Source organism: Hylobates moloch, unplaced genomic scaffold (assembly GCF_009828535.3).
Source record: "Hylobates moloch isolate HMO894 unplaced genomic scaffold, HMol_V3 SCAFFOLD_8, whole genome shotgun sequence".
Classification (NCBI taxonomy): domain Eukaryota; kingdom Metazoa; phylum Chordata; class Mammalia; order Primates; family Hylobatidae; genus Hylobates; species Hylobates moloch.
In genome coordinates this window covers 31282581-31310387 of record NW_026652283.1, presented here as the reverse complement: position 1 = coordinate 31310387, position 27807 = coordinate 31282581, and the positions used below count along the sequence as shown (strand labels likewise).

The following is a 27807-nucleotide window of genomic DNA, read 5'->3' as shown; positions in this document are numbered from 1 at the left end:
CTTTTTGAAAAAACAGTATCTCTTGTTGCAAGAAATCCTTCATCTGTGAGTTCATGTCTCTCACTCAAATTGGATGGAAGTGGTGAATTTCACCAAAAAAATACTGTTCCTATGATTCTGACGTTATCATCCTCTGCACCTCTGTCTGCTGCATGTTGCCTACTCTCCATGACTTTGGTAAGAGCTTCCTTGTGTATGTGGATGATGTCCGGGATGTGGGTCTGGTGTCCCTGAGACAGGACTAAGAGAGCCATGACTGGGTCCAGTTCCTGGCTGGGCTCATTGGCAAAGAGCTCACCGATGGTGTTGAAGGCATCTCTGGTGAAGTGATGGCCTGTTACAGCTCCAAGGCCTGGCTGAGGTGGAAGAAGGACTGGCTGCCTTCTGATGCTCTTTCTTAAAGCTGTGACCATCATCAACTTGCATGTCAACTCATTGGCTGTGAAGTTGAGCTGAGTGCCCTGTTGTCCATCTTCTTGGTGAAGAACTTGAAGCTGTCAATCTTGTTCTCCCACTCCTAAAGGTTGAGGGCCACCCTAGGGGTGGGCTCAGGGTCAGGAAGAAGCTGGAACTCACCACCTCATCCTTCTCGGCCTTCCTCTTGCCCTGTCTCCAGGCTGTCTTTTCAGCAATGGTGGGGCACATCAGGAAGTGAAGGAAGATGTGGCACTGTGCCTTCACCCAGAAGCTGGCTGTGCGGTTCATCCACCAGATTGGGCCCCTTCTGCACTTGAACATAGAGTCCTCCTCAAGATGTCCTGTGGTCTGCCTCTTGGCACCCAAGAAGCCCACAGTGCTGTAGGAGCCTTGATGCATGGACTGGAGCCCCAAAGGCAGCGCACACCCCGCTCCTGAGCCTGCTCCTCATTTCCTCGATGTGGCTCCATTTGCAGCACAGTTGTTGCACTGAGGCCTGTGCACGCCAGGCAAGGCCAAGCTGGCTCAAAGAGCAACCAGCCACCTCTGCAAGGGTGTGCCAGGAGCAGGTGGACCAGCCACCAACCTCACTTGATGCCAGTCAGGATAAATCAGTTATTCTGCCCTGGAGGTAGGGCCCCAGTGCCATCTGCTTTTCCTCAGGGCTCCACTCCATCAGCCATCAGGTGGCGGTCAGGCTGTGGGAACCTGGCCATCCCTGTTTCCTGGAATAGGTGAGGTTCGTGGCTGGTCCATTGGCTCCCAGCACACCCTGGCAGAGGTGGCTGGTTGCTCTTTGAGCCAGCTTGGCCTTGCCTGGCATGCACAGGCCCCGGGTACTGACAAGCTGTTCCGAGTGAGCTTGTCTTATCTTGGGCCAAATTCTAAGTCTGGCCAGGGCCACAGAAGGCCGAGTCCCCTGGGTGGTAATTCTGGCTGCTGCAGGGGGGCCCATGGTGCCCCTCCCCTCCCAGGGCCCAGGATAGGCCCGACTGGGACAGGACCCTTTAGGTACGGGACTTGTGCCCCACGAGGGGGCCTCTGTCACACAGGTTGGGTGAGAAGATGTATGGCATGCTGCTGGCTGCCAGGGCTGTTGGGATGCACGTTCACCCTTCCCTCCAGGGACCTCAAAGTGACCTGCTTCCTCTTTAAGAATGATTTCCCAAGCCCCAGGAGCCATCTGGGGCTGCAGGGCAGCTGGCCACATGCTGCCCTGGCTTCTTGCATGTTGTGCTCATCGCTACCCACCCGGCGGGGTCAGATGCAGGCACCATGCAGGGCAGTTGTCTCTGGACCTGTGTCTTGGTTATCATGGAGCCGGACTGGGCCTGGTGACATGGCCTTGATGGGCTTGTCCTGGGTGGTCACGGGGCTGATTAGAAAAGATGCAGAATGGAATTGCTGCGAGAATGAATGAGATGACTGTCAGCACAGAGCAGGCACCTGGTGAGTGTTCAGGGATTACCCTCAGTAGCTGCCCAGAGGCCAAAACCACCCACCTGATAGCGACTGTCCCCAAACCAGGAGGAAGAGAAGAGAGCAGGTCCCACTCACCTGAGTCTAATCAGGCAGCTGTGTTGAGATGTGCCTCTCAGCTAGAAAACGGTCCTTCATGCAGAGCCACTCACAGACACTGCTGTGTGTCTCTAACTGCTCTATAACACAGAGGCGATGGGGGCTCAGCAACAGTGACATTGTGGGGTGACACAACCCACCACGATGGGAGCCTGCTTGGGTCAACAGGGCCCAGAGTCAGTGTCCTCTATCCCCAAACTGACATGTGTGCATGCAATGTGTTTGTACATGTGCGTGTGCCTGTGTGTGTGTGCGCACGTATGTGTGTGTCTGCAAGACTAGCTTCTCACGGGTGCACCCAGGTCCTCCTCACTGTCACCACAAGGGCCCGTGGCCAGCATTAGAGCCTCTAGAGGTGCTCCCCAATCTCTGCCCTCCCCACCCATGGTGGTCCTGGGGATGCAGACAGACGAGGGGCAGGGGCACCGGGTAGAGCAGAGAAGGCTGGCACCCTCTCTAGGTGGAACACAGGTCATGTGTAAAGTTGTAGGTCTGCCGAGCAGTGCTGGATTCAACACATCTTCTCACCTTCTCTTTCCAGCCACCCTCCAGGGTGCCCTGACTCACCTTCCCTGCAGATGGAGGCAAGGAGGCTCCACAGACAAACCCCCTGCTTGAGGTCACATAGTGGCCACCTGGCCAGGTTCCTACTGACTAGCCGCCCCTGACCAGGTTCCCACTGAAGAGGCCCCTAATGACCACTCCTCCACTGACCAGGTCCCACTGACCAACTCCCCACTGACCATGTCTTCCTAACCACGCCCGCACTTCATAGGCCTCATGGGCCAGACCCCACTGGCCAATTTCTCACTGGCCTGGTCCCCACTGCCCAGGTTCCCACTGACAAGACAACAATTTACCAGGTTGCCACTCACTCGACCTCCCACTGAACAATTCTCCATGGGTCAGTCCCCAGCTGACCGAGCCCCCTCTGACCAGGCCCCTAGTATACTGTATAGGCCCCACCAACCAGTTTTTCAGTTTACGTTCCAACCGATCAGGCCCCACTAATAAGGCCACCAATGACCAGGTCCCCCGACTGACCAGTCTTCCAATGACTAGGTCGCCAGGTCCCCACTGATGAGGCCTTTACTGAGGAGGCCACCATTAACCAGGCCCCTGCTGATCAGGTCCCAACTGGCCAGGTCCTGATGACCAGGTCATCTCTGACCATGGTCCACTGACCAGGCCCCTGAGCAGCGGTGCTGAAAGTCTTACTACAATGACCCCCTCAGCTCACAGACCCTCCCTCCCGCATGTGTGCCCAGAGGTCAGGCCCAGGGGGTTTCTTTGGGACACAGGCTTTCCTCCAAGACACAGGGAGAGACAGTCGGCCTCAGGCTCCAGGTGCCCAGTTCCACACTCACCCCCAAAGGTCCTCTGGGCCCATCTCAAAGGAGGCAGTGAGGTGGCCTGGCACTGCCTGGACACGCCATCTACCCTATTCCCGAGTGTCAGAGTGCAAGGAAGGGAGGGACATTTGGCAGACGAGACACTCTGTGCTGCTGGGTCTCCAAGGGCCCTTCCCACAGAGCCCCGATCTAAATACACAGCACAGAGGCTACAGGAAGACTAATCCACAACCTTTGAGGCTGAGCCAGGGGACCAAATGAGGATGGTCCCCAGACAGCCAGAAGACCCTTTGGTAGTTTCTTGGTACCTCAGTGGATGTGGCAGCAGTTCTTCTGTTGGGGACTAGTGAGCGCATGCTGGGGAGGGCTCGCCTGTGCTTCCTCAGTGGCTCCACCTCTGCTTCTAAGAAAAATTACTCATTCCAGGGCTGGGGCAGAGAAAATACAAGATTTGCTTAGAACATCTTGTGCCAGAAAGTAAAAAAGTGCTGCCAAAGTAACAGGGACAAATCAAAAAGACATAAAGTCAGCTTGAAATGTCTACCACTGGCCTAATCTTGGGGAACTGGAGCACCAGAATCATGAGCTTTCCCTTTTCCCTTATTTATTGGTTTTATTTCTCCATGTAGAACAAAGAAGAGAATAAGAAAATAATCATCTGGCAACCATCATAGTAATAATTGTTCAAACACAAGTCATCCATGAAATGCTAAATCTAGTGGGTTCTGAGGAGTAACGAGGTATTTACAGAGCCTCAAAGTATCTCCATACAAAATACGGTTGAACTACAAAAAGAAAATCATAACATTAGCATGGACAAACCTGGCAGGTACTCCTTAACTCTCCTAAGTCATAAAAACTGGAAAATGCAAAGAAGTCTTCAATGACCTTTACTAAAGTATCAATGATGACTTGGTTGTTTGGCTCTTTAAACAGCTGACATTTGGGCAATTTGAGTATGTCAAACTCAATAATACTGGTTTTCATTTGCAAGATCCACTTAAAACTTAAGGAGGCTAAAAAACATCATTTAAAATACCCTATAAATTATCATCATACATATGATACAAAAATATCCTACTTCAGTAAATATTGTAATGTTATATATTTTATGAGAAACAATTAAAATGCTGTGTAAATAGCCCAGTAATAAAGTTTTATAATCTTTTAAATCATATAATTTTTCCTTAAGACTTTATGGTTAAATATTCTCTTCATTAGATGTGGCTTACCAGTGGATTCTAGGAGAAGAAAGTAGATGGGAACAAGTGTCCAACACAGCAACAGCTGGAAAGAAAAAGAAAAAATTATGTTCTTTACCTAAAACTCTTCAGTTAACTAAGTGTGAGTTTAAAAACAAAAGAGTTGAGAACTTTATCAGAGTTAATAAGAATGAGAAATATGTATATACATTTACAATACAAAATTACTATTAGATTATTTACACATGGCATTAATTCTAATTGTGTTTAAATATCAGAGCTTTTTCATTCTTCATTCATGTAAGCAACAGCCACGTGCTAGGGTACTAGAACCAGCACTGAAATTACAAGATGATGGTATGGTCCACCTCCCAATAGTCATATGCTATAACCTAAAAAAACCGACAGGCAGGCAAAGTCCATATAGAGTCATAGAAACCATGACAGGTATACAGCAGGGCACTACTGGAACACACAGCAGGGACATGATCCCACTTTTATGTCAATATCATGGGCTTTCTGGTGGAGGAGATAACATAGGTTGATACCTGAAGGACAAAGAAAAGCTTGCCAGATAGAGGGAAGAGGCGAAGGCAAAGAGCCTGAGGTGAGGAAGAGCCCTGAGGAGTTCCACTCTGTCCAGTCTGGTGCTAGAGCAAAGGGCAGAGGGCAGTAAGTGGCAAGAGACAAGGCTGAGTAACTTGACAAGAATCACATTGACGTGGGTGTTTTTATTTCATGGTGAAAAATTCGGAACTTTTCCTGAGAACAGACGTAAGCCAATGACACAGTACATGACAGGAGATTTAAAATGTGACGTCAGGTGACTGCTTATGAAGGGTTATTGCTCAGCTAAGGATTTCTGAATGAATCTGAAGTCTGTCGGCCTTCACTCTCTACCAAAACCCTGAGAACTTGATGATGCCTTTGTTTTCTGAGAATTGTTTCACTGTGCTGGCTGACAGTTCCATGAGGATGGCAAAAGTGAAGAAATTGTAGAGCCAGTGAAAAAGAGATGCATAGACTTCTTGGGAATTTTTTAAGCTATGGAACGTGATGAATTTATGGTGCATAAGTAAAGTCTTCTCTGTGAAAGTTTTTGTTTTCACATCTTTCATTAGATGTGTGTATATAAGAAAAAAAATACTTGACATAGTACCTACTAACCCAACAATGAAAAGGAATGCCATTTGCTATTTACACTTTATTTCTAAAATAAACCTAAATTTAATTGATAAATTTTGGCCAAATACTTCTCTTTGTTTCTCTAATTATTTGTTCTACACAGTCCGGCTCCATCTAAAATAAGTAAAAATAATAATAATGTTTAAGTTAAACAAGGAACATTATCATGAAAATAACATATCACTTACAAAATGTGGCCTTTAGTATTTTTAGTGACTAGACATAACTTGAAGTTTGCTTAAATAGGAAAATAATCACATAAATAAAGTAAAATTTCTACCTTAAGTTTAGATAACAGAGGATGTATGTGTAATGCTGTTTAGAGTAATCTGACAAAAATACAGTTAATATTGGTCTATTGCATATGCATGATTTTAGAAAGGTAGTGTTTTATTAGTACAAATGTTAAACAATGGCCAGGCGTGGTGACTCATGCCTGTAATCCCAGCACTTGGGGAGGCCAAGGCAGGCAGATCACGAGGTCAGGAGACTGAGACCATCCTGACGAACATGGGGAAAACCCATCTCTACTAAAAATATAAAAATTAGCTGGGCGTGGTGACACACACCTGTCCCAGGGACGCTAAGGCAGAAGAATTGCTTGAAGTCAGGAGGTGGAGGTTGCAGTGAGCCAAGATTGCACCACTGCACTCGAGCCTGGCGACAGAGTGAGACCCTGATTCAAAAAACAAAAAAAAAAATTAAATAATTAAAGTCATCTTTTGCAATGAATGCATTGCTTTGAAATTCTTAGCAAAACTCTGCCCTTTATAAAAGTTTAATCCGTTTTTTACTTCAATAAATTTTATCTTAAAATGAAATTTATATTCTCTACTTATAGTAAACTTTTTTTATAGTAAATTTTTCTTGTTTTTTTTTTTCTGGTTTATATTCCAAATTAAGGTGGTACCTGTGTAGGTTTCTTCCAAAGGTATATCGAGGGATGCCAAGGTTTGTGGTACAATTGAACCCATCACACAGGTAGGGAGCATAGGACCCAATAAGTAGTTTTTCAACCCTGGCCCACTCTGTCCCTCCCCGTTCTTATTTCCCAGTGTCTATTATTCCTATGTTTATGACAATGTGCACCCAATGTGTAGCTCCCACATGAATGAAAACATGAGATATTTGGTTTCTGTTTCTGCATTAGTTTGCTTAGGAGAGTGGACTCCAGCTGTATCCATGTTGCTGCAAAGGACATGGTTTTGTTCTTTTTATGGCTGCATAGTATTCCATGGTATATATGGAATTTTCCAATCTACCTTGGATTTTCAGTCTACCTTGGATGCACCTGGATTGACTCCATGTCTTTGCTATTGTGAATAGTGCTGCAATGAAAATACATGTGCATGCATCTTTTTGTTACAATGATTTATTGTCCTTTTGGTATACCCTTAGTATAGTAATGGGGTTGCTGCATCCAATGGTCATTCTTAGTTCTTAATTTCCAAACTGCTCTCCATAGTAGCTGAACTAACTTACATTGCCACATATGGTGTGTGTGCCCTTTTCTCCACAGCCTCCCCAATATCTTTTTTTTTTTAACTTTTTAACAAAAGTCATTCTGACTTGTAGGAAATGGTATCTCACTGATGTTTTGTCTCACATTTTTCTAATGATTAGCAATGGTAAGCATTTGTTAATATGCTTGTGGGCCACTTACATGTGTTATTTTGAGAAGTGTTCATGTCCCTTGCCCATTTTTACTGGTGTTATTTATTTTTTGCTTGTTGATTTGTTTAGGTCTCTTATGGATTCTGGATAATAGGCGTTTGCTGTATCCATAATTTGTGAACATTTTCTTCCATTGTTTAGGCTGTCTGTTAAATCTGTGATAGTTTCTCATGCTGTGCAGAAGCTCTTTAGCTTAATTAGATCACATTTGTCAATTTTTGTTACTCTTGCAATTGCTTTTGAGGACTTAGCCATAAATTAATTTGACAAGTATGATGTCCAGAAGAGTATTTCCTAGGTTTTCTTCCAGGATTTTTATAGTCAGAGGATGTACTCTTATGTAAGAAAAGCACAAACCTTTTTGTTGTTGTTGTTGTTGTTTTTTGAGATGGAATCTCCATCACCCAGGCTATAGTGCAGGGGTATGATCTTGGCTCACTGCAACCTCTGTCTCCTGGGTTCAAGTGACTCTCCTGCCTCAGCCTCCCAAGTATCTGAGATTACACATGCCTGCCAACATGCCTTGCTAATTTTTGTATTTTTAGTAGAGACGGATTTCATCATGTTGGCCAGGCTGGTCTCAAACTCCTGACCTCAGGTGATCTGCCTGCCTCGGCCTCCCAAAATGTTGGGATTACAAGTGTGAGCCACCACGCCTGGCCAAGCACAAAGCTTTTTTTTTTTTTTTTTTTTTTGAGACGGAGTCTCGCTCTGTCGCCCAGGCTGGAGTGCAGTGGCGCAATCTCAGCTCACAGCAAGCTCCGCCTCCCGGGTTCACGCCATTCTCCCGCCTCAGCCTCTCCCAGCAGCTGGGACTACAGGTGCCCGCCACCACGCCCGGATAATTTTTTTGTATTTTTAGTAGAGACGGGGTTTCACCATGGTCTCAATCTCCTGACCTCGTGATCTGACCGCCTCAGCCTCCCAAAGTGCTGGGATTACAAGCATGAGCCACCGCGCCCGGCCACAAAGCTTTTAACATAAAAATGGAAATGAACTTTTTAGTGTTTTGTGTAATTCATAAAATGCAATTATTTTGGATTCTACTACGTAATAATCATCCATATGTGGGGTAAAGTATTTGGATGCCAATCACTCAGTTGTGCTTATGGGTGAGAAGAGTTGAGATGGTGCAAATAAACTTTTTTTAAAATTTTTTATTTTCCAGACGGAGTCTTGCCCTGTCACCCAGGCTGGAGTGCAGTGGCGCAAACTCTGCTCACTGCGACCGCCACCTCCCGGGTTCAAGCAATTCTCTGCCTCAGCCTCCCTAGTAGCTGGGATTACAGGTGCCCACCACCACACCTGACTAACTTTTTTTCTTGTACTTTTAGTAGAGACGGGGTTTCACCATCTTGGCCAGGCTGATCTTGAACTCCTGACCTTGTGACACACCTGCCTCGGCCTCCCAAAGTGCTGGGATTACAGGCATGAGCCACCACGCCTGGCTGGTGCAAAGAAACTTTAAAAGTGACATGAGCTGGGCGTGGTGGCTCATGCCTGTAATCCCAGCACTTTGGGAGGCTGAGGCAGGCAGACCACAAGGTCAGCAGTTCGAGAACACCCAGGCCAATATGGTGAAACCCTGTCTCTACTAAAAATACAAACATTAGCTGGGTGTAATGCTGGGCGCCTGTAGTCTCAGCTACTCAGGAGGCTGAGGCAGGAGAATCGCTTGAACCCAGGAGGTGGAGGTTGCAGTGAGCTGAGATGGTGCCATGACACTCCAGCCTGGGCGACAGAGTGAGACACTGCCTCAAAAAAAAAAAAAAAAAAAAAATGTGGTGTGAACCACAGCTAAACTACAATCAATTAGAGAGCAAGCCAAAGCATCTCAAAGTATATTGTCAGTTATCAGGCAATAACATGCAATTTGTAAAACCTAACTTAAATGCAGCTTTTAAAGATATTTTAAACATGTCAGTTTAGTCACATTTATTGAATACAGTGAGTAAATGGGTATCTCTTGAAAATGAGAGCTCCAGGGAATTAAAAAATGTAAAGTTCCCATTTCCTTTCTGTGTTAACACAGCTAATTATGATCTTAACATGCATAAGTCAACAGAACAACTCAGTATTTCACCAAATTAAAAACAAGAATTATATTAGAGAAATGAAACCCAAAAGAGAAACGGTCATATAACTAACCTCAGTCAAGTAGTTCTTGCAGTTATTTGAAGTCTGTGGGTCTGAAGTAAGAATTCTTACAGGCGTTTGGGGAATATATTTTCTGTTGAGTCTTGCACTAGTAAGATTTTCAACACAAGGTGACTCTGGGTCTCGCCTTGTAGGAAGAGTGCTGAGAAAATATTTCACCCACTCTTTCTCCATAAGGAGCCTGGTGCTGATCATTGCTATTTTCTTATTCGATCTGTAAAGACAGCAAAGACAAATGCTTAGTGTTTCATTTTTCCTTAAATGATTCTTAATGACTTGCAGTTTTTAAAAACTTGCCCTGAGAGTAAACCAAATTACCCACTAAGCAGTGTTTTCACACCGAAGGTGTGTGAGAGCATATCTGTTGTAAGGAATTATAATTTTAAAATCGTTCTAAAGAAGTACCTGTGTTTCTAAGGTGATTTCTACTGAACAAGCAGTTCAAACAAAGTAGACAGGGAAGAGAAATGGCTATCAGTGATGTATGGCTCAAAAGGTAAAATTTGCTGCCTTCCAAAATGGCTCTAATTGTTAAGATTCTGAAGATTCCATTACAAATACTTGTATTTAAAGGGTAACAACGTGGGAAAATGAATATGTTGATTCGCTTGATTATAAGAACCACTTCACTAGAAGTAATTATATCAAAACATCATGTTGTACTCCTTAATGTAGGTTAAGAAAACTAAAATGAATGAAAAAAATCTAGGAATACTTGTGTTTAGTAAACCAGTTTTAGGTTTCACCCTTGTACATTTCACCCATTATCTAGGAATGATTAAACATTTGGCACTGAGAAATAATTCAGAGCAACAACTCCTAGGGGAGAACTAGATTGTCTGGTTGGTGAGCAAAAAGAACTAAAGCATCTCTGAAGGCAATTAGCCCCCGGCACTGTGACCAAGGCACTGGAGGTGGGGCTTGTTCTTTCTGCCTTCCACACACGCCTTCAGGCTGAACAAGGTGTTATTTTTTAACCACTTTGTGAATTACACTTCTTTAAATTCCTGTGATCATTATTCCCTATTTCACAAGGATGCCTTTCTGTAACATCTTGAAAATGTTACACAAATAGTCTTTCTTGAGGCACCCTCTAGTGATAATACTAAAGATCACAATCAAAAATGATTGTGCCCAGAGTAGCAGTACCACTTGACACTTTGGGTTTAGGTTGTGATCTACTGAAAAATAAACTCATTAATATTTCTATTTAGGGAAATTCTGACAAGTAATTTTATAACAAGATCACTTTATTAATTATAAGGCTTCAAAAATACTTAGTGAAAAAAACTAACAGATTAAGTTAACTACACGAGACTTTTCAGGGGAAAAAAGCCATACAAAAGCAAAAAAAAAAAAAAAAAAGAGGAGAGACAGAAATTATCCTTGACTAACATTTTAAAGGTAAGATTATTTACTAACATTATTTTCCAAAATTACGTTGTCAAATCAGCATTCACTTCCTACTAATATCCTGAAGCCATCTCACTAAAAATTATGCTTTCAAAACAAATTAATGAGTTTAATTCATTTTCTATGAGTGTATGTTTTGACTTACTTCATGAATTTTTTTGACATGGAATTGTTAGCTTTCAATGCTACTGCAAAGGCTTCCTTATATTCTTCTAATTTGGTTGTAACCTCTTCATAAGCAGTTTTCATTTTGGAGAATTTACATTCCACATCTTTCAGTGTGAGTTCCTTCTTATTTAGTGAAGCCATATTATCCTTGTTTAACTGCTCTAATTGTTTTTCATATTGTGCTTGTTTCTAAAACAAATGAAAAGAATATACTTTTAAAACAATTACAACCTAATTATTACATGTTTGTTGCCTTTCATTTTGAGTCAGTGATTCAAAGAGCAATTTTGAATATGTTAAAAAAGAGGCTGAAGCTTAGAATGTTTATCAGCAATATCAAAACTAATAACTGAATTCAGAATTAAGTCTGACTTATAAAAATTTGAAATCATAATTATGTTAGTATTAATGTAATCTGGTCATATAAAAAGTAACGGAATCCATTCATAATTTTAAAAAGTGATCAACCAACAATGTAGCTTAAGACCAATTCAAAAGTATCACATAATTTCTAAATCACAACTTTTTCTTATGCCAACTGGTCTTAATCATCAAATGACTCCATAGTGAGAATCATTACTCTGAAAGATTGATTTTATTATAATAATAATGGAAATTTAAATATTTAAAAGAAAAAACAGACGCCATTTTTTTTCTAGAACTCTACAAAGCAAATTGCTACAAGAGAGGCAGAGGAAACACAATATATACATATCCAAAATATAATTTGCAGTGAAATAAATGAAAGCACATTACAGATAAACTTACCTGATTTTAAAAACTAACCTGTAAATGGATTTCTTCTCATTTTTCTACTGTCTGCATTGCCCTTTCATCTAGTTCCGATTTATATTCTTGTAGTTTACTAAGTTCTACCATATTGTTTTCCATATGTGTCTTAAGATTTAATATTTCTTCTTCCAACATCTTTTTATCCTCAAGTTTTTCACATTCCTGTTGTACTTTTTTCATAGATAATAACTCCTGTTGAAGAACTTGATTGTCTTTAGCCAAATTGACACATTTTGAAGATACAGCTTCCTTCTCTGCCGTAAGATCATCAAACTGCATGAATAAAATAGTATAGCTTGATAATGAAGTAGGCTGAGAATAATCTAATACAAAACCAATAGCAAATTTTGAAATGCATTTACTTGCAATAAAATGTTATCTGTAATGCAGTAGATTCTTCAAATGTGAACCCTTAAATTACTCAGAATTTTAAGAACAAAGTTAAAGGTACCATGACTCACAAAAATATATTATTTACTATCATCATCTTTGCCACAGAACTTTGCACTTCATCTTACTTTTATTTTTCTGATAACTTATTTTTGTTCCTCCTTAAATGGCACTAAGTTATCTCTTAGTAAAAAGTATCTAACCCCCTTCCCTCACTATCATTCCCCATATGTCAAAAAAGTTTCAGAGATATCATATTGAGTTATTTAGGCCAAAGTCAATAAATGGCTCTAGGAATAAGACTTTGAAAATAATATAATACTCTATACTAGGCATGGTGGCTCATGCCTGTAATCCCAGCAATTTGGGAGGCCAAGGCAGGTAGATCGTTTGAGGTCAGGAGTTTGAAACCAGCCTGACCAACATGGTGAACCCCATCTCTACTAAAAATATAAAATTAGCCAGGCATAATGGCACATGCCTGTAATCCCAGCTACTTGGGACGCTGAGACAGGAGAACCACTTGAACCCAGGAAGCAGAATTTGCAGTGAGCCATGATCATGCCATCGCACTTCAGCCTGAGCAACAAGAGTGAAATTCCATCTCAAAAAAAAAAAACAAAAAACTGTATGGCTATAATATCACTTTACCTGCCATATATGCCATGAAATTGTTCTTCATATTATTTATCTAAGATTATAATTTCATATGAATGCTTTCAAACTATGTTCAGTTGAAACTGAGAGGATCATAGTTTATAGATTTTCTTTTATATGCCATAACATAATATCTGTTTAAACAATTATTAAATATTTACTCTTAAAAATACTTGACTTACTAGTTGTGTACATTTCTGCAGATATAAGAAATGCCTAGAAATGACAATAAATATGTTAAATGTATTTGGAAATGAAGACATGGAGACTTAAGTACAGATCAACTGAAAATGGAAATTCTGTTTAAGAAGCTAAAACAGAAGGTGATTTAAAAAAATAATTATTTTATCTTAAGGTCTAGATTACACGTGCGAGACGTGAAGGTTTGTTATATAGGTAAACGTATGCCATAATGGTTTGCTGCACCTATCAATCCATCACCTAGGTATTAAGCCCCGCAGGCATTAGCTATTAATCTTGATGCTCTCCCTCCTGACCCCAACAGGCTGGGCTTGGTACCCCTCCCTGGCTTCAGAAAGAAGCCAAACCAGGAGCTTTCTTCTGCAGAATGAAACCTTTTTTTCCAGAAGCACTGCTGACTGTTTGGTGGTTGCCATTTGTGGCAGTGAGGCTTTTGTCCATTCTGAGGTTGGATTGGTTTCTCCTTTTGGCCCTGCCCTGCCCTAAAACTAGCACATTTTGAGAATACAAGGGAAAGTACTATTAATAATGACAACAGCATATGGACTGTCTCAGGGACTTATGGTCCCCTATTTCTACATATGTACCCATCCATTCATGTCACCAATCAATCAGGCTTGATTTGGAAACAGCAGAAGATTCTACAGATTTTGGGCACAAGGGATATATTTTAATTCAGCCATGAGGTGTCCTCATAGGTAAACTATTTCCCAAAACAGCTCTCATAATGGGAAGATTTTCATAGCAGTAGGGAGATGAGGCCAACATGACCTTACTTTAGGATAAGTTGTCCTTTTAAATATTTTAAACAATAAACATGGGTTTGTTGTTTTTTTTTTTGTTTTTTTTTTTTTTTTGAGACAACAGTCTCATTCTCTTGGCCAAGCTGGAGTGCAGTCGTGCGATCTTCGCTCCACCTCCTGGGTTCAAGTTATTCTCCTGCCTCAGCCTCCTGAGTAGCTGGGATTACATGTGCATGACACCACGTGCGGCTAATTTTTGTATTTTCAGTAGAGACAGGTTTTCGCCATGTTGGCCAGGTTGGTCTTGAACTCCTGGCCTCAAGTGATCCACCTGCCTTGACCTAAGACTTTATATCAAATAATTCATTGTGTCATTACTATTGTAACTGTAGAAAACTCCACTGACTCACTTGGAGTACTGTGTAGAAAAGAGTTAATACAGCAGGCCTGAGACTACTATTTTTACAAAGTTCTGCTTGCAAGGAGGGCCTTTGCTGGTGTCTGGGAATTGGTTTCCTCAGGACTTTGCCCCATGCACCTCTTCCCTTTGCTGATTTTGCTCTGTACCATTTAACAAATCTTAGCCATGAGTACTATGATGAGCAGCTGAGTCCTGTGAGTCCTTCTGGTGAACCAACAAACTTAGGGTGCTCCTGGGGACCCCCAACACAGGTCCTCATCTTCTAAAACTCATCCTCTGCTTACATCCCCCTGGGGGATGAAGGCCTCAGGATTTGGAAAAGAAGGGAAGTTAATCTTAGAGGTGGAGAAACTTTGACTTGAAAACTGAGTGTGGCCCTCTCTTTTCAGTCACACCATGGACTAGGCAAAGGGCAATGCAGTTCCACCTAAAACACACCTCTAGTTGAGAAAATGAAACACTGCATAACATTTTTATTGTTCATAATCTGAAATGTCGAACTGCCATGAAAATCTCACAGGTCATTTAAATCAAAGCTTTAATTGTGAATTCATGAATTCTGCTTTTATACTCTCAACAATGCGTTATCAGCCTCAGTTTGAATACCGTCAATTTTATGGGGAATGCATTCTTCTCAAGGGCGTCCTCTGCATTCCCCTCCTGCTTCTAAAGGATTTAACTGGAATCTGTCTCCTTACAGCTTCAATCTCTTAGTGCCAGTTCCATTCTCTGGAGTCACACAGAACGAGTACATGGTGCTATTCCTCAATGAAACCCCCCTGGTCTTTGCCAGCCCACATCTTTCTGTCTCATTTTGTGCGTGTGTATTTGTGTCTCCTTGCATCTTTCTCCTCTTTGTGGGTATGCCAATTCCTTTTTTGAGTATCTTTTCCAGGTCTTTCCTTCACCTTCACTTCAGCTGATTATGATATGACTAAGATATATTTAATCACTTTTTGTATTTAATGAACAGAATTTTGTTTACCTTCAATTTCCAAATGAATGGATAAAACATTCACTTTTTGTGATCTTTGATGAATAGTTTTGTGCAACTCAGAGGTTCTTCACATAGAAAGGTTCCTCACCCTTGCTCTTACCCAAAAGTGTCAAGTTGACCGATCTTCAATTTCTGATAACGGTGGGAAGGAGGATTTTCCCATAAAAGAAGGGAAGAAATTCAACTTGTTTCAGAGTTTTCTTAAAGGGAAATTTCAACATTTTATAAGAGAAGTTTGCCTCCTTTGCTTTTCCCTCTTTATTCCAACCATAGAGAGTACTCACCCAGTGGCAGAGCTTGGGTCAGGTTAGTAGCTGGAGGATCTGTTTCTGGAGGACAGAAAGTCCTCACAGACAGTCCTTCCTCACAGAAGTCCCAACACGATGGGCAGAGCAGGTTTCAATCATGAATCCAGCCATTCATCTGAATATGACGGGGAGGACCTGCCCAGGCTGACTACATAAATATGAAGTATCATGGACCCAAACCTTCAGACCTTGGGAAGAACAAGAAACCTTCAAACAGAACAAAAAAAAAAAAAAATCAGGTCAGTAAGATTCTAGTATATGAGATTTCTCCTTCAACTACAGGAAAATATGTTAACATTTATTAAAAACATTGGCTATAAAAAGCACAATTTGGAGTGTGGGCATATCTTTAACCTCATATAAAGAGGGTTAAGTTATTCAGGTTCTAAAAGGGTTACACTCTGTGGCAGGAGTTCTTCAACTTGGAGTCTAGCACCTTTTTAAGAATCTTTCCCCAAAAATTAGAAGGGGACACACACACACACACGCACACACACAGCTTTTTTTTTTTTTTTTTTGAGACAAGGTCTTGCTCTATTGCCCAGGTTGGAATATAGTGGCAATCTCGGCTCACTGCAGCTTTGACTACCCTGGACTTAGGTGATCTTCCCACCTCAGTCTCCCGAGTAGCTGGGACTATACTGTTATTATAAACAAACTGAGTAACATGTGCCACTATGCCTGGGTAATTTTCATATTTTCTTATAGAGATGGGGTTCAGGTTTTGTCATGTTGCCCAGGCTGGTCTCAAACTCCTGCACTCAAGTGACCCACCCACTTCAGCCTCCCAAAGTGCTAGGACTATAGGTGTGAGCCACTGCACCCAGCCTACACAGAGCTTTAAATACAATTTGAATTCACAGACCCCTCAAAGCTAAGTTGTAAAGAATAACATTTCTGTGAATTCCAGTGTCCTTGTACACGTCAGCTAAAATCTCTATCAAACACAAGTTGCTCTCTCTAAAAGTCACTAACTTTTCTAAGTCAAAAAAAAAAAAGTTTTTTTTTAGAGACAGGATCTTGTTCTGTCACCCAAGCTGGAGTGTAGTGGTGGTATCATAGTTCACTGTAGCCTTAAACTCCCGGGCTCAAATAATCTTCCTGCCTCAGCCTCCCAAGTAGCTGGGACTACAGGTGCATGCCACCATACCCAGCTAATTTTAAAAATTATTTTGTAGAGACAGGGTCTCACTATGTTTGCCCAGGCTGGTCTCAAACTCCTGGGCTCAAGTGATTCCCCCTGCCTTGGTGTCCCAAAGTGCTAGGATTGAAGGTGTGAGCCACTGCGCCCAGCCATAAGTCGAATTTTATTTGGGGTTTGAAATTATAAAAATAACACGTTTTATAAATTGGAATAAATTTATAATGAATTTTTATAATTTAATAAATTATAAAAATAACGTGTTTATTATAAACAAACAAGAATACAGCATAGAAATGCAGAACAGTAAATTTCTTCATTCTTTCTCCCTACCCCAAATCCTCTGCACAGTCACAGTAATTTTATCTAGACTTTGTCTTTAAAGGCTAGACTCACATCTCACCTGCAAGTGATAGCTAATGAAATCGGTTTTTAAAAGCAAAAGCAAACACATTACTGCTAACTTTTAAAACATTTAGAAATAGTAATTATTTTAATTTTAATATAATTTTTTTTTTTTTTTGAGACCGAGTCTCACTCTGTTGCCCAGGCTGGAGTGCCGTGGCGTGATCTCAGCTCACAGCAACCTCTGCCTCCCGGGTTCAAGCAATTCTCATGCCTCAGCCTCCTGAGTAGCTGGGACTACAGGTGTGCACCACCATGGCCAGCTAATGTTTGTATTTTTAGTAGAGACGGGGGTTCACCATGTTGACCAGGCTGGTCTTGAACTCCTGACTTCAGGTGATCTGCCCACCTCAGCCTCCCAAAGTGCTGGGATTACAGGCGTGAGCCACTGCACCCAGCCAAAAATTTAACTATTAAAAAAAAAATTTCAAAGTTGTTTTCTACAAACACTTCACATTCAATTATACTACTTCACTTTAAATATTTCTGAAACTTCTCTCTTGGAACTACCTTCTAAGTCAGTGCATGCTTCTGAACCTGTCTGATGGTAGCAAATTTTTACTTGGCAAGTAGATGTAATTTTTGCAAATAGCCCAAAGTTGCCCAGAACCAAGTTCAGTAAAGGTAGTTGACTAAACTGGTTAATAGAAGGTGTGATGCAAAATTACTGAGATTGATTTACTTAAGTGACTATTAAACTACTTCTAAAAATAATTTCAAAAGAAGAATTCAAACTACATTTGAAGTCGTTTTGAAATAAGTCTATCATCAGTTAAGTTGAAATGGAGTCATTTATAAATACCTCTATCATTTAAGTGGAAATATATCACTCTTTCGAAAATTTCTTTTAAGCTCTGACAAAAACAATGAAGTGTGACCTCTTCTGTGAGTCTATCGTTCAATGATCCACATCAAGTAAGCATCACCACAGCTTCAGTGCAATGTCATCATTCTTTAAAGGAGACTTGATTGAGCACTGTGCTTGGTGCTAAAAAGGATACCAAAAAAGTACCTGATACAGTGCCTGCCCTCTAGCAGTTTCAACTGAGGAAAGATGAGTAGGATATATTTTTTTTCAGCCAGGTACAGTGGCTCACACTTGTAATCCCAGCACTTTGGGACACCAAGGGAGGGGGATAACCAGAGGTCAGGAGTTTGAGACCAGCCTGGCCAACCTGGTGAAACCCCACCTCTACTAAAAATACAAAAGTCAGCCAGGCGTAATGGTGGACACCTGTATTCCCAGCTACTCGAGTGGCTGCGGCATGAGAATCGCTTGAACCCGGAGGCAGAGGTTGCAGTGAGCCGAGATCCCATCACTGCACTCCAGCCTGGGTGACAGAGTGAGACTCTGTCTCAAAAATAATAATAATAAAATATTTTTTTCTAAAATATTAACAATATTTTGAAATTAGAAGAAAAAGCAAAAAATGAACAGTACCATACTATTTTATGGTTAAGAGTCAATAAATGATAGAAACAAGAATAAATATTAGAAAGCTTCATGGAAGAAAAAGCATTTATATCCTAAGGGTATACACAGGATATGAATCACTACAAGGTAGATGTTATGGGTTGGGAAGCAGAATGTACATAGCTTAGAGATGAGAATTATATGAGAGTGTTGATAGGACAAGAGGAAAACTCCTTTGCTGAAGTTGAAGTACTATCATTGTGGAATTCTGGGAATTAAGCGTGGGCAGGAGGGTAGATGTACAAGTAGCAGACATAACAGACTCAAGAAAGCTGTCAAAATCCAGCAGCAGGTGGCCGGGCACGGTGGCTCACGCCTGTAATCCCAGCACTTTGGGAGGCTGAGGCGGGTGGATCACAAGGTCAGGAGATCCAGACCTTCCTGGCTAACACAGTGAAACCCCGTCTCTACTAAAAATACAAAAAAATTAGCCGGGTGTAGTGGCGGGTGCCTGTGGTTCCAGCTACTTGGGAGGCTGAGGCAGGAGAACGGCGTGAACCCGGGAGGTGGAGCTTGCAGTGAGCCAAGATCGCGCCACTGCACTCCAGCCTGGGCAACGGAGCAACACTCCGTCTCAAAAAAAAAAAAAAAAAAAAAAAAAATCCAGCAACAGGAAAAGCCAAGAAGAAACCTGATTTGCACTGCAGAACACAAAGACACAAAGAAGGCTTAGGACTGCCCACACCTGGTACCAAGAAGTGAGAGCTACAATTAAAAGGATTAGATTAAAATCTATTTATTTCAGAAACAGATCCCAGCATTCCTCTCCCTTGCTACGAGCGGCTGGATCACTCTTTCTTCTGAACCCAGCTGATAGAGTTTGGGTATCTGTACACTCCAAATCTTCTGCTGAAATGTGATTCCCAGTGTTGGAGGTGGGACCTAGTGGGAGGTGTTTGGGTCATGGGGACGGATCCCTCATGAATAGCTTGGTGCCCTCCCCTCAGTAACATATTCCCTGGAGATCTGGTTGTTAAGGAGATCGGGACCTCCCTCCTCTCTCTTGTTCCCTATGTGACAAGCCTCCTCCCACACTTTGCCTTCAGCCATGATTGTAAGCTTCCTGAGGCCATCACCAGAAGCCAATGCCAGCACTATGCTTCTTCTAGTCTGCAGAACCATAAGCCAACATAAACCTCTTTTCTTTATAAATTACCCAGCCTCAGATATTCCCTTATAGCAACACAAAGACTAATACACCAGCATACCGGAGGTTTATATTTTGGAAAGGGTAAAACAGAGTTTTTCTGTTCTAGGGGAAACCAAGTACAGGTGAGAGCTGGGATGCCGTCATGAAAATAAGGACTCCAAGTTTACAGGTTACATATTGAGACTACTTAGCATTCAAAATCGACTTAGTTCCTCAAACTCTCACAGCTATGCATATAGACTCCAGGCAGGATATTGGCAGTTTCTCTGACAACTCTGATCACTCAAAAGGGAAACCCTCCAAGACACAGCTATCAAAGGTTTTGTGAGGAAAGAGTCCTATAGGGAAGACCACAGTCAACAAGCCCTATGTGCATGCTCACAGCTTCCAAATTGGCTTCCAGTCACTTTTTTTTTTTTTTTTTTTTGAGATGGAGTCTCACTCAATCAATCACCAAAGCTGGAGTGCAGTGGCACCATCTCGGCTCACTGCAACCTCCACCTCCTGGGTTCAAGTGATTCTTGTGCCTCAGCCTCCTATGTAGCTGGGATTACAGGCACCCACCACCACATCTGGCTAATTTTTGTATTTTTAGTAGACGAGGGGTTTCAAAAAGTTGGCCAGGCTGGTCTCGAACTCCTGACCTCAAATGATCTGCCCGCCTTGGCCTCCCAAAGTGCTGGGATTACAGGCATGAGCCACCATGCCAGGCCCCAGTCACTTCTTGAATATGAAGAGGCTGTTAAAAATAGAATCAACCCATTAAATTTTAGAATAGTGGTGGTTGTGGCAGGTGGGGATGTGGCATGAGATGTTAAAATTAAGAATTTACCAGCTCCCAGAGAAGAAAGAAAAAGGATTCTGGCAATCAAAACTCAGAATGACATTGAGAGTTAGCATACAAAGGAAAAATGCTTTCAGAATTCTGATGGAAAATAATTTTCTTTTTTTTTCCTGCATCCAATCACCCATTAGGAAAATAATTTTCAAAAAGAAAGCTATACCCACCCAAGCTATTGAAGGATAGCAGAACACGCTACCCCAAAATATGCTATTTTGGCATCAAGGTTTCAAGCTAAAGGGACTTAAACACAGCAGACCCAACAAGACTGTTCTGAACACCCCCTTTCCTCCTGAAAGCAGAAGATAAAATTCCCACATGTCCTTCCTTTTCCAGGAGAAAAGAAACATTCTTATCACCAATATAGGGAGTTGAAGCCAAATAATTTTGTACAAACAAACAGACCTTCTTAAAGTAATTCTTATCTTCCTTTAGCACCCCTCCCATATATTTTACTTTTCCATAATTGTCCCCCTTTGTTCAACGTAGTATAGAAGCATACAGGTTTTACCACTTTGAGAGTCTTCATTTACTCATGTGGGTGGGCTCCTGTGTCATGTAAAACTTACCTTAAATAAATGTGTATGTTTTCCTCCTGTTCATCTGGCTTATGCCTATTTCATTCTCAGGCCTGGCTGAAGACCCTGAGAGCAGAGGTGAAGTTCTGCCTTCCCACGCTATCAGCAGGGATCACGGTAGAACAGTGATGCTTTCAGACACGCAAGGTCTCAACATTTTTCTCTGTCACATACTCCTCAAAAATCCACTAGAAGATATGTTCCATTAAGATTTTAAAAATTCCAAAAAAATAATGTGACACAAAATCCATGAAGTAGGGGATCCAATACAAGAGAGAGGCAGAGGGACCTCCAGGATGATCCTCATTCGAGATCCCAAGATGACAGCTGTGCTGCCAATCTGAAGATTACATAATCGAGATTAGTACAGGCCAGAAATGTTCAGAAGAGATTTCCTCAAGATGAAATCGATAGAATACGTCAAGTATCTGGTTGTACTGAAAGGAGATGAGCCCAAATGGGAGACGATGCTATTTTGGCATAAAGGTTTCAAGCTAAAGGGACTTAACCACAGCAGACCCCACAAGACTTAAATTAGTGCTAAATACAAAGAAAACTCCGCAGCCTGGCTCTGAGTAACAAAACCCTGCTTCCATCTCAGCAACTGTGCACACCACCCTTCCTCCCACGCTAGAAAGTCGCCCCCAGATTCTTAAGTTGGAAGATTTGGTTTCCATGACAACAGACTTGAGCTGGCAGAATGGGTGACCCGGCTCTGGGAGGCTCCGCAGCGCGGAGGAAGCCACATACCCTTGCTGACCAGCCAGATAACCCCAGTAGCTCTGTCTTTGCGTTCTTGAGTCCTTCCGGGTAGTTCCCCTTTTAAGTCCCCCTTCACCCCCAGCTCCTAAATCCAGAGAAAACAAAATACTGGGGAGAACTGGAGAAGTAATCATTGCATACTACAAGGCTGCACGTTTGCCTAGACCTAGTAATGTAAACAGTGAATACATATTTATCCACAATCACCACTGGGAGGATGGGGAAACAAGAAGTATACAATGGAGAAATAGGAAGTGAACACAGCAAGAGGAGGAGGTGAACAAACTAAATTCTTATTTTCCAAAGTCAACAGCTAATATTATTTGAAATTCAAATCTTATGAAAGAATAACATAAGCTTTTTAAAAATAAGAAAGCAGGTGGGGTGCAGTGGCTCATGCCTGTAATCCCAATACTTTGGGGGGCAGAGGCGGGTGGATCACTTGAGGTCAGGATTTCAAGACCAGCCTGGCCAACATGGTGAAATCCTGTCTCTACCAAAAATAGAAAATCTAGCTGGGCATGGTGGTAGGTGCCTATAATCCCAGCTACTTGGGAGGCTGAGGTAGGAGAATCACTTGAACCAGGGAAGTGGAGGTTGCAGTGAGCCGAGAGATCATGCCACCTACATTCCAGCCTGGCCAACAGACCAAGACTCCATCTCAAAAAAGTAATAAAAATAAGAAAGCAAATAGTAAGTCTCCCCTGACTCCTCCACCCACAACAAAACAACAACTAAGAATTGAAAGCAAAGACTCTGGAAAGAAGTAATAAATGTTAGGGAATTAATACCAGAGGCTCTAGTTTTTTTGGTTGTTTGTTTTTTTGAGTTGGAGTCTCACCCTGTCACCCGGGCTGGACTGCATGGTGCGATCTTGGCTCACTGCAACCTTCACCTCCTGGGTTCAAGCAACTCTCCTACCTCAGCCTCCTGAGTAGCTGGGACTACAGGCATACGGCCACCATGCCCAGCTAATTTTTGTATTTTTAGTAGAGACAGTGTTTCACCATGTTGCCCAGGCTGGTCTCAAACTCCTGACTCAAGTGATCGCCTCAGCCAACCAAAGTGCTGGGATATAGGCATAAGCCACAGTGCCTGGCCTGAGGCTGTAGTTTTTTGAAAGCAGACAACAAATTTGACTCAAACTATTTGCATGTATAAAATTTTAAAAGGATCAATGTGGTTATCGAAGTAAGATGAGAGGAGGGAAATTAGTTAGGAAACTGAAATGATAACGGCTTGAACTATGAAGGTAAACTTAAAATAGATATAAGAGATTTCAATAGGAGAGCAATCTAAAGACTTAGTCTTTATTGATCTGTCTTTATAGAACAGAGAGTAGAAAACAATCATTCTGGTTTCTAATTATAGAGACTGGGACCAGTGCTGGAAGCAGCATAGCTGAAATGCAGAGTTGTTGGGAGAGGGATCATAAACTGGAGACATGAGTGACTGAAAGACAGGGCTGGAAAAAGGCTTTTCCTGTACCCTGTACATTCTTTTGCATCTTTTGAATTTTTCACCATGTGAATTGCTTATTTAATAAATATATAAATTACTTTAAAAATTTATATTAAAAGGTGCCATCAGCACAAAAGGTGATGTGATAAGGTCCATGATCTCAGTTTCATCAGGGAAAAACATGTTAAGAACACAGAGTTGACACGAAAACATAAGCTTCAAGGTCTGTTTTATATGGAGATAATACAGTCTCCCTTGGAAGTATTTCACCTGAAGTATTTCATCCCACTTTTTATTTCATTTATTCTTATTTATGTTAGTCTTAGCAATTATTTAGCCACAAACAGCCAATCTTTAACTCATAACAAAGCCCATTTCAACAATTCATTTATGGACACATATCATACAGGTGTCAAAGCCCACAGAATGTAAAACACCAAGAGTCAACCCTAATGTGAATATGGACTTTGGAAAATGATGTAGGTTCATCGATTGTACCCAAAATACCTCTGTGGTGCAGGATGGTGACAGTGGGGTAGCCCAAGTGTGTGTGGAGCAGGGTAATATGGGAACTCTCTGTACCTTCTGCTCAAATTTCCTGTGAACCTAAAATTGCTCTAAAAAATAAAGTCTATTAATAATAATAAAAAGGAAACCTCAAAATAACACCAAAAACCCCTCAACAAAAAATAAAACCTAGTTTGGTAGTTCCTAAAAAAGCTAAACATAGAAATGTCATATGATACGGCAATTCTACTCCTGAGTAGATACCCAAAAGGACAGAAAACAGGGACTCAGACAGGGACTAAGCCAGTGTTTGCTGCAGCAATATCCCAATAGCCAAGAGGTGGATGAAAACAATCTAAGGGTCTATCAACTGATAGATGGAGAAACAAAATGTGACATATCCATACAATGGAGTACTATTCAGACACAAAAAGGAATACAGTTCTGATACATGCTACAATGTGGATGAACTCTGAGAACATCATGCTAAGTGAAAGAAGTCAGATACAAAAGGACATATTGTATGATTCTACTTATAAGGACTGTCTAGATTAGGCAAATCCACAGAAGGTAGAATAGATGTTGTCAGGGTCTGGGGGAGGAGGAATGGGGAGTTATTGTTTAGTGAGTACAGAGTTTCAGTTTGGGATAATGAAAAATTGTGAGATAGTGGCAATGTGCACAACAACATCAATGTATTTAATGCCACGTAACTGTACGTGTAAAAACTGTTAAAATGGAAATATTTGTGTTATATAAATTTTGCCACAATTTTAAGAAAAAAAAAAAAAGCTCAGTGATCCCTCCCTTTCTCCTTTGCCCTTCCTCAAAAGTAATTACATCCAAAGCCGTTAAGTGAGGCAAGGTAGGTGATCTGCATGGAGAGGCAAGAGGAGGTGTGCGACCTGGAGGTCACGCAGAGTTGGCAGGGTGAGGAGGGTAATGGGAGTGGGGGAAAGTGGATGGGATGTGGACAGATCAAATAAGTAAAGGAGCTGGATTTCTCACTGTTGGTTAAAGGGAGTACAAATATGAAACGGTGGAAAACTAAAATAAATCCTTTGGTGTGAGACAAGGTCTCACACCAATGGAATCAAACCAACCTTACTGATGCAAACTCATGGTTATACACACACATACACACACACACACACATGACAGCAAACTGATACATATACATGTATTTCCTAGCTTACTAAGAGGGCCTGATAAACTGGTATTCCCATTCCCAACTGCTATTCCCAATAGCAATCAACAGTATAATTAGCACCCAGATCTTAGTCTCTAAATACCACACTCCACTAAAAGTAACCAAAGATCTTTGGAGAAATGGTTAATTCCACGTCAGGGGCAGACAAAGAACGAAGTGAGCTTAGAATATCTTGTGATAGACAGAAAAGAAATATTCGGCCAGGCATGGTGGCTCATGCCGGTAATCCTGGCACTTTGGGAGGCCAAGGTGGGAGATCAGTTGAGGCCAGGAGTTTGAGACCAGCCTGGCCAACATGGAGAAACCCTGTCTCTACTAAAAATACAAAAATTAGCTGGGTGTGGTGGCACACACCTGTGATTCCAGCTGTGCAGAAGGCTGAGGCACAAGAATCGCTGGAACCGGGGAGGTGGAGGTTCCAGTGAGCCAAGATTGAGCCACTGCACTCCAGCCTGGGTGACAGAGTGAGACCCTGTCTCAAAAAAGAAAAAAGAAGTTAATTTTACATAAATTGTATGGTATGTGAAATCTATCTTGATAGTGCTATTACCAGGTCAGGCAAAGTGGCTCATGTCTGTAGTCCCAGCACTTTGGGAGGCTGAGGTATGAATCTCATGAGCCCAGGAGTTCAAGACCAGCCTGAGTAGCACGGCAAAACCCTGTCTCTACAGAAAATAAGAAAAATTACCCAGGTGTGGTGGTGTGCACCTATAGTTCCAGCTACTCAGATGGCTGACATGGGAGAATCACCTGAGCCTGGGAGTTCGCAGCTGCAGTGAGCCATGATCACGCTATCGCCTCTAGCCTGGGTGACAGAGCAAAACCCTGTCTCCGAAAAAAAAAAAAAAAAAAAAAAAGCAAGCAGTTATAGAAAATGGTGAATTTTGTAAGTAACTTTAATGATAAGAGTTAAATATCTAGTTACAAAGTCCTTTTAGCTCCTGCAGCTGAAATGGCACAAAGAATGCTTATTCTTCATTTCTCAGGTTTACACTCTCCTCCCTGACATCCATTTGTAGGGTATAGAATATTCATTAAGTTGGATGCTCCTAAGTCACAGAATGGCTACATCCTTATAAGTTCTTAATAAGGTGACGCAGTCATTTAATATCAGATGTGCAAATAAGATAACTAAGGAAACAGTAGACAAGGCATGGTGGCCTGCATCTATAATCCCAGCACTTTGGGAGGCCAAGGCAGGATTGCTAGGGCCCAGAAGTTCTAAACTAGCCTGGGCAACATAGTGAGAACTCTTCTCTACAAAAAATAAAAAAATTAGTCAGGTGTGTGGTGCACACCTGTAGTGCCTCAGCTACTCAGAAGGCTGAGGTGGGAAGGTCGCTTGAGCCCAGGAGCTAGAGGATACAGTGAGCCGTGACTGCACCAGCACTCCAGCCTAGCTGACAGAGCAAGACCCTGTCTCAAAAACAAAAAGTAAGAAACAACAAATTGTAGTTTGCCCTTTTTGGATTTCCAACTACAAAGAGAAAAAAAAACCCTGTTATTAATTATTTTTTCTTTATCTTTTTAGAGACAGGGTCTCACTTTGTTGCCTAGGATGGTTTTGAACTCCCGGGCTCAAGTGATACTCCTGCCTTGGCCTCCCAAAGTGCTGGGATTACAGGTGTGAGCCACCACGTCCAGCCTCGTTTACTAATTCTTATAACCCATGTGGTCCTCAGACCCTCAAAATAAAATTGTACATTTTTTCCATTACAAAGCAGTATTTGCTCAAGAACAAAATTACATATTTACCATTATTTCCTCAGAATATATGCCCAGAAGTAACATTATAGCAATTATATATATATTTTTAAAGAGGCAATTTTTTCTCAAAGAAATGACAATATTTTCATAAAACATGAGCATCCAAACTAGTATTTACATAAACAAAATAAGTTATTGATCAGTAAATTCATGACATAATATGAAAATATAACTCAAAATATAAAACCATGAAAGAGATAAAATTCCATAATAGTTGGTATAACTAGAAACAAATGTGTAAGCTTACCTGATAACATCCGCTCCCCCAGTCTGGGTAACTCAGCTTCTTCTCACACTTTTCCATAACAAATGCTGATTTCTGAATTAGACAAACTGAGTGAGGTCCACACTTTTCAGCACCATAGTTCTTAAAAATTTCTGAGGCAAACAAGAAAAGTCTCCTTAAAAATTGGCTTTTGGCTCAAAGAATAAGAAATTGAAGCATTCCATTTTTATGATTAAAAGTTGCTTTAAAAATCAAACATGTTTCATGGAAATTTTAAGTTTAAAAAATTAGCATAGACAGGATTCCAAACTCACACTAGGTTCTCAATAAAGGAATTAACGGGAGAAAATTACTGTATCAGACACACAAGGGAATAAAACTGGGCCCAAAGTTTTCTAGGTTCAACATATAGAAGAACTAGCCCTAAAAATCATTATATCACTAGATACCAAGGTAAGAATCATCTTCACTGATGGTCTAAATACGAAGCACCTCCAAATGACCCATGATAGGACAAGGCCAAGAGATTTATATAACGAAGACTTTTGGGGTGTTGCAACTTTTGCAAAACTTTCTTGTATCTTCAACTTGTGTCACCTCCTGGATGTCCACAGATATTAGGTTGGTGCA

General features: G+C 41.6%; 1 protein-coding gene and 1 pseudogene across 1 annotated transcript in view; both read right to left on the bottom strand.

Annotated features, from left to right (window-relative positions):
• Positions 1-64: 64 nt before the first annotated feature.
• Positions 65-15365, bottom strand: LOC116472405 (uncharacterized; annotated as a pseudogene).
• A 10337-nt stretch (positions 15366-25702) lies between these two features.
• LOC116472404 (leishmanolysin-like peptidase) overlaps positions 25703-27807 on the bottom strand; it is a 38995-nt gene continuing 36890 nt past the window's right edge. The window contains exons 5-6 of the mRNA XM_058442784.1: positions 27199-27329; positions 25703-26009 (exon numbers count right to left, since the gene is read on the bottom strand). Coding sequence (XP_058298767.1) covers positions 25971-26009; positions 27199-27329 — 170 coding nt within the window. The 3' untranslated portion in view covers positions 25703-25970. The remainder of the gene's footprint in view (positions 26010-27198; positions 27330-27807) is intronic.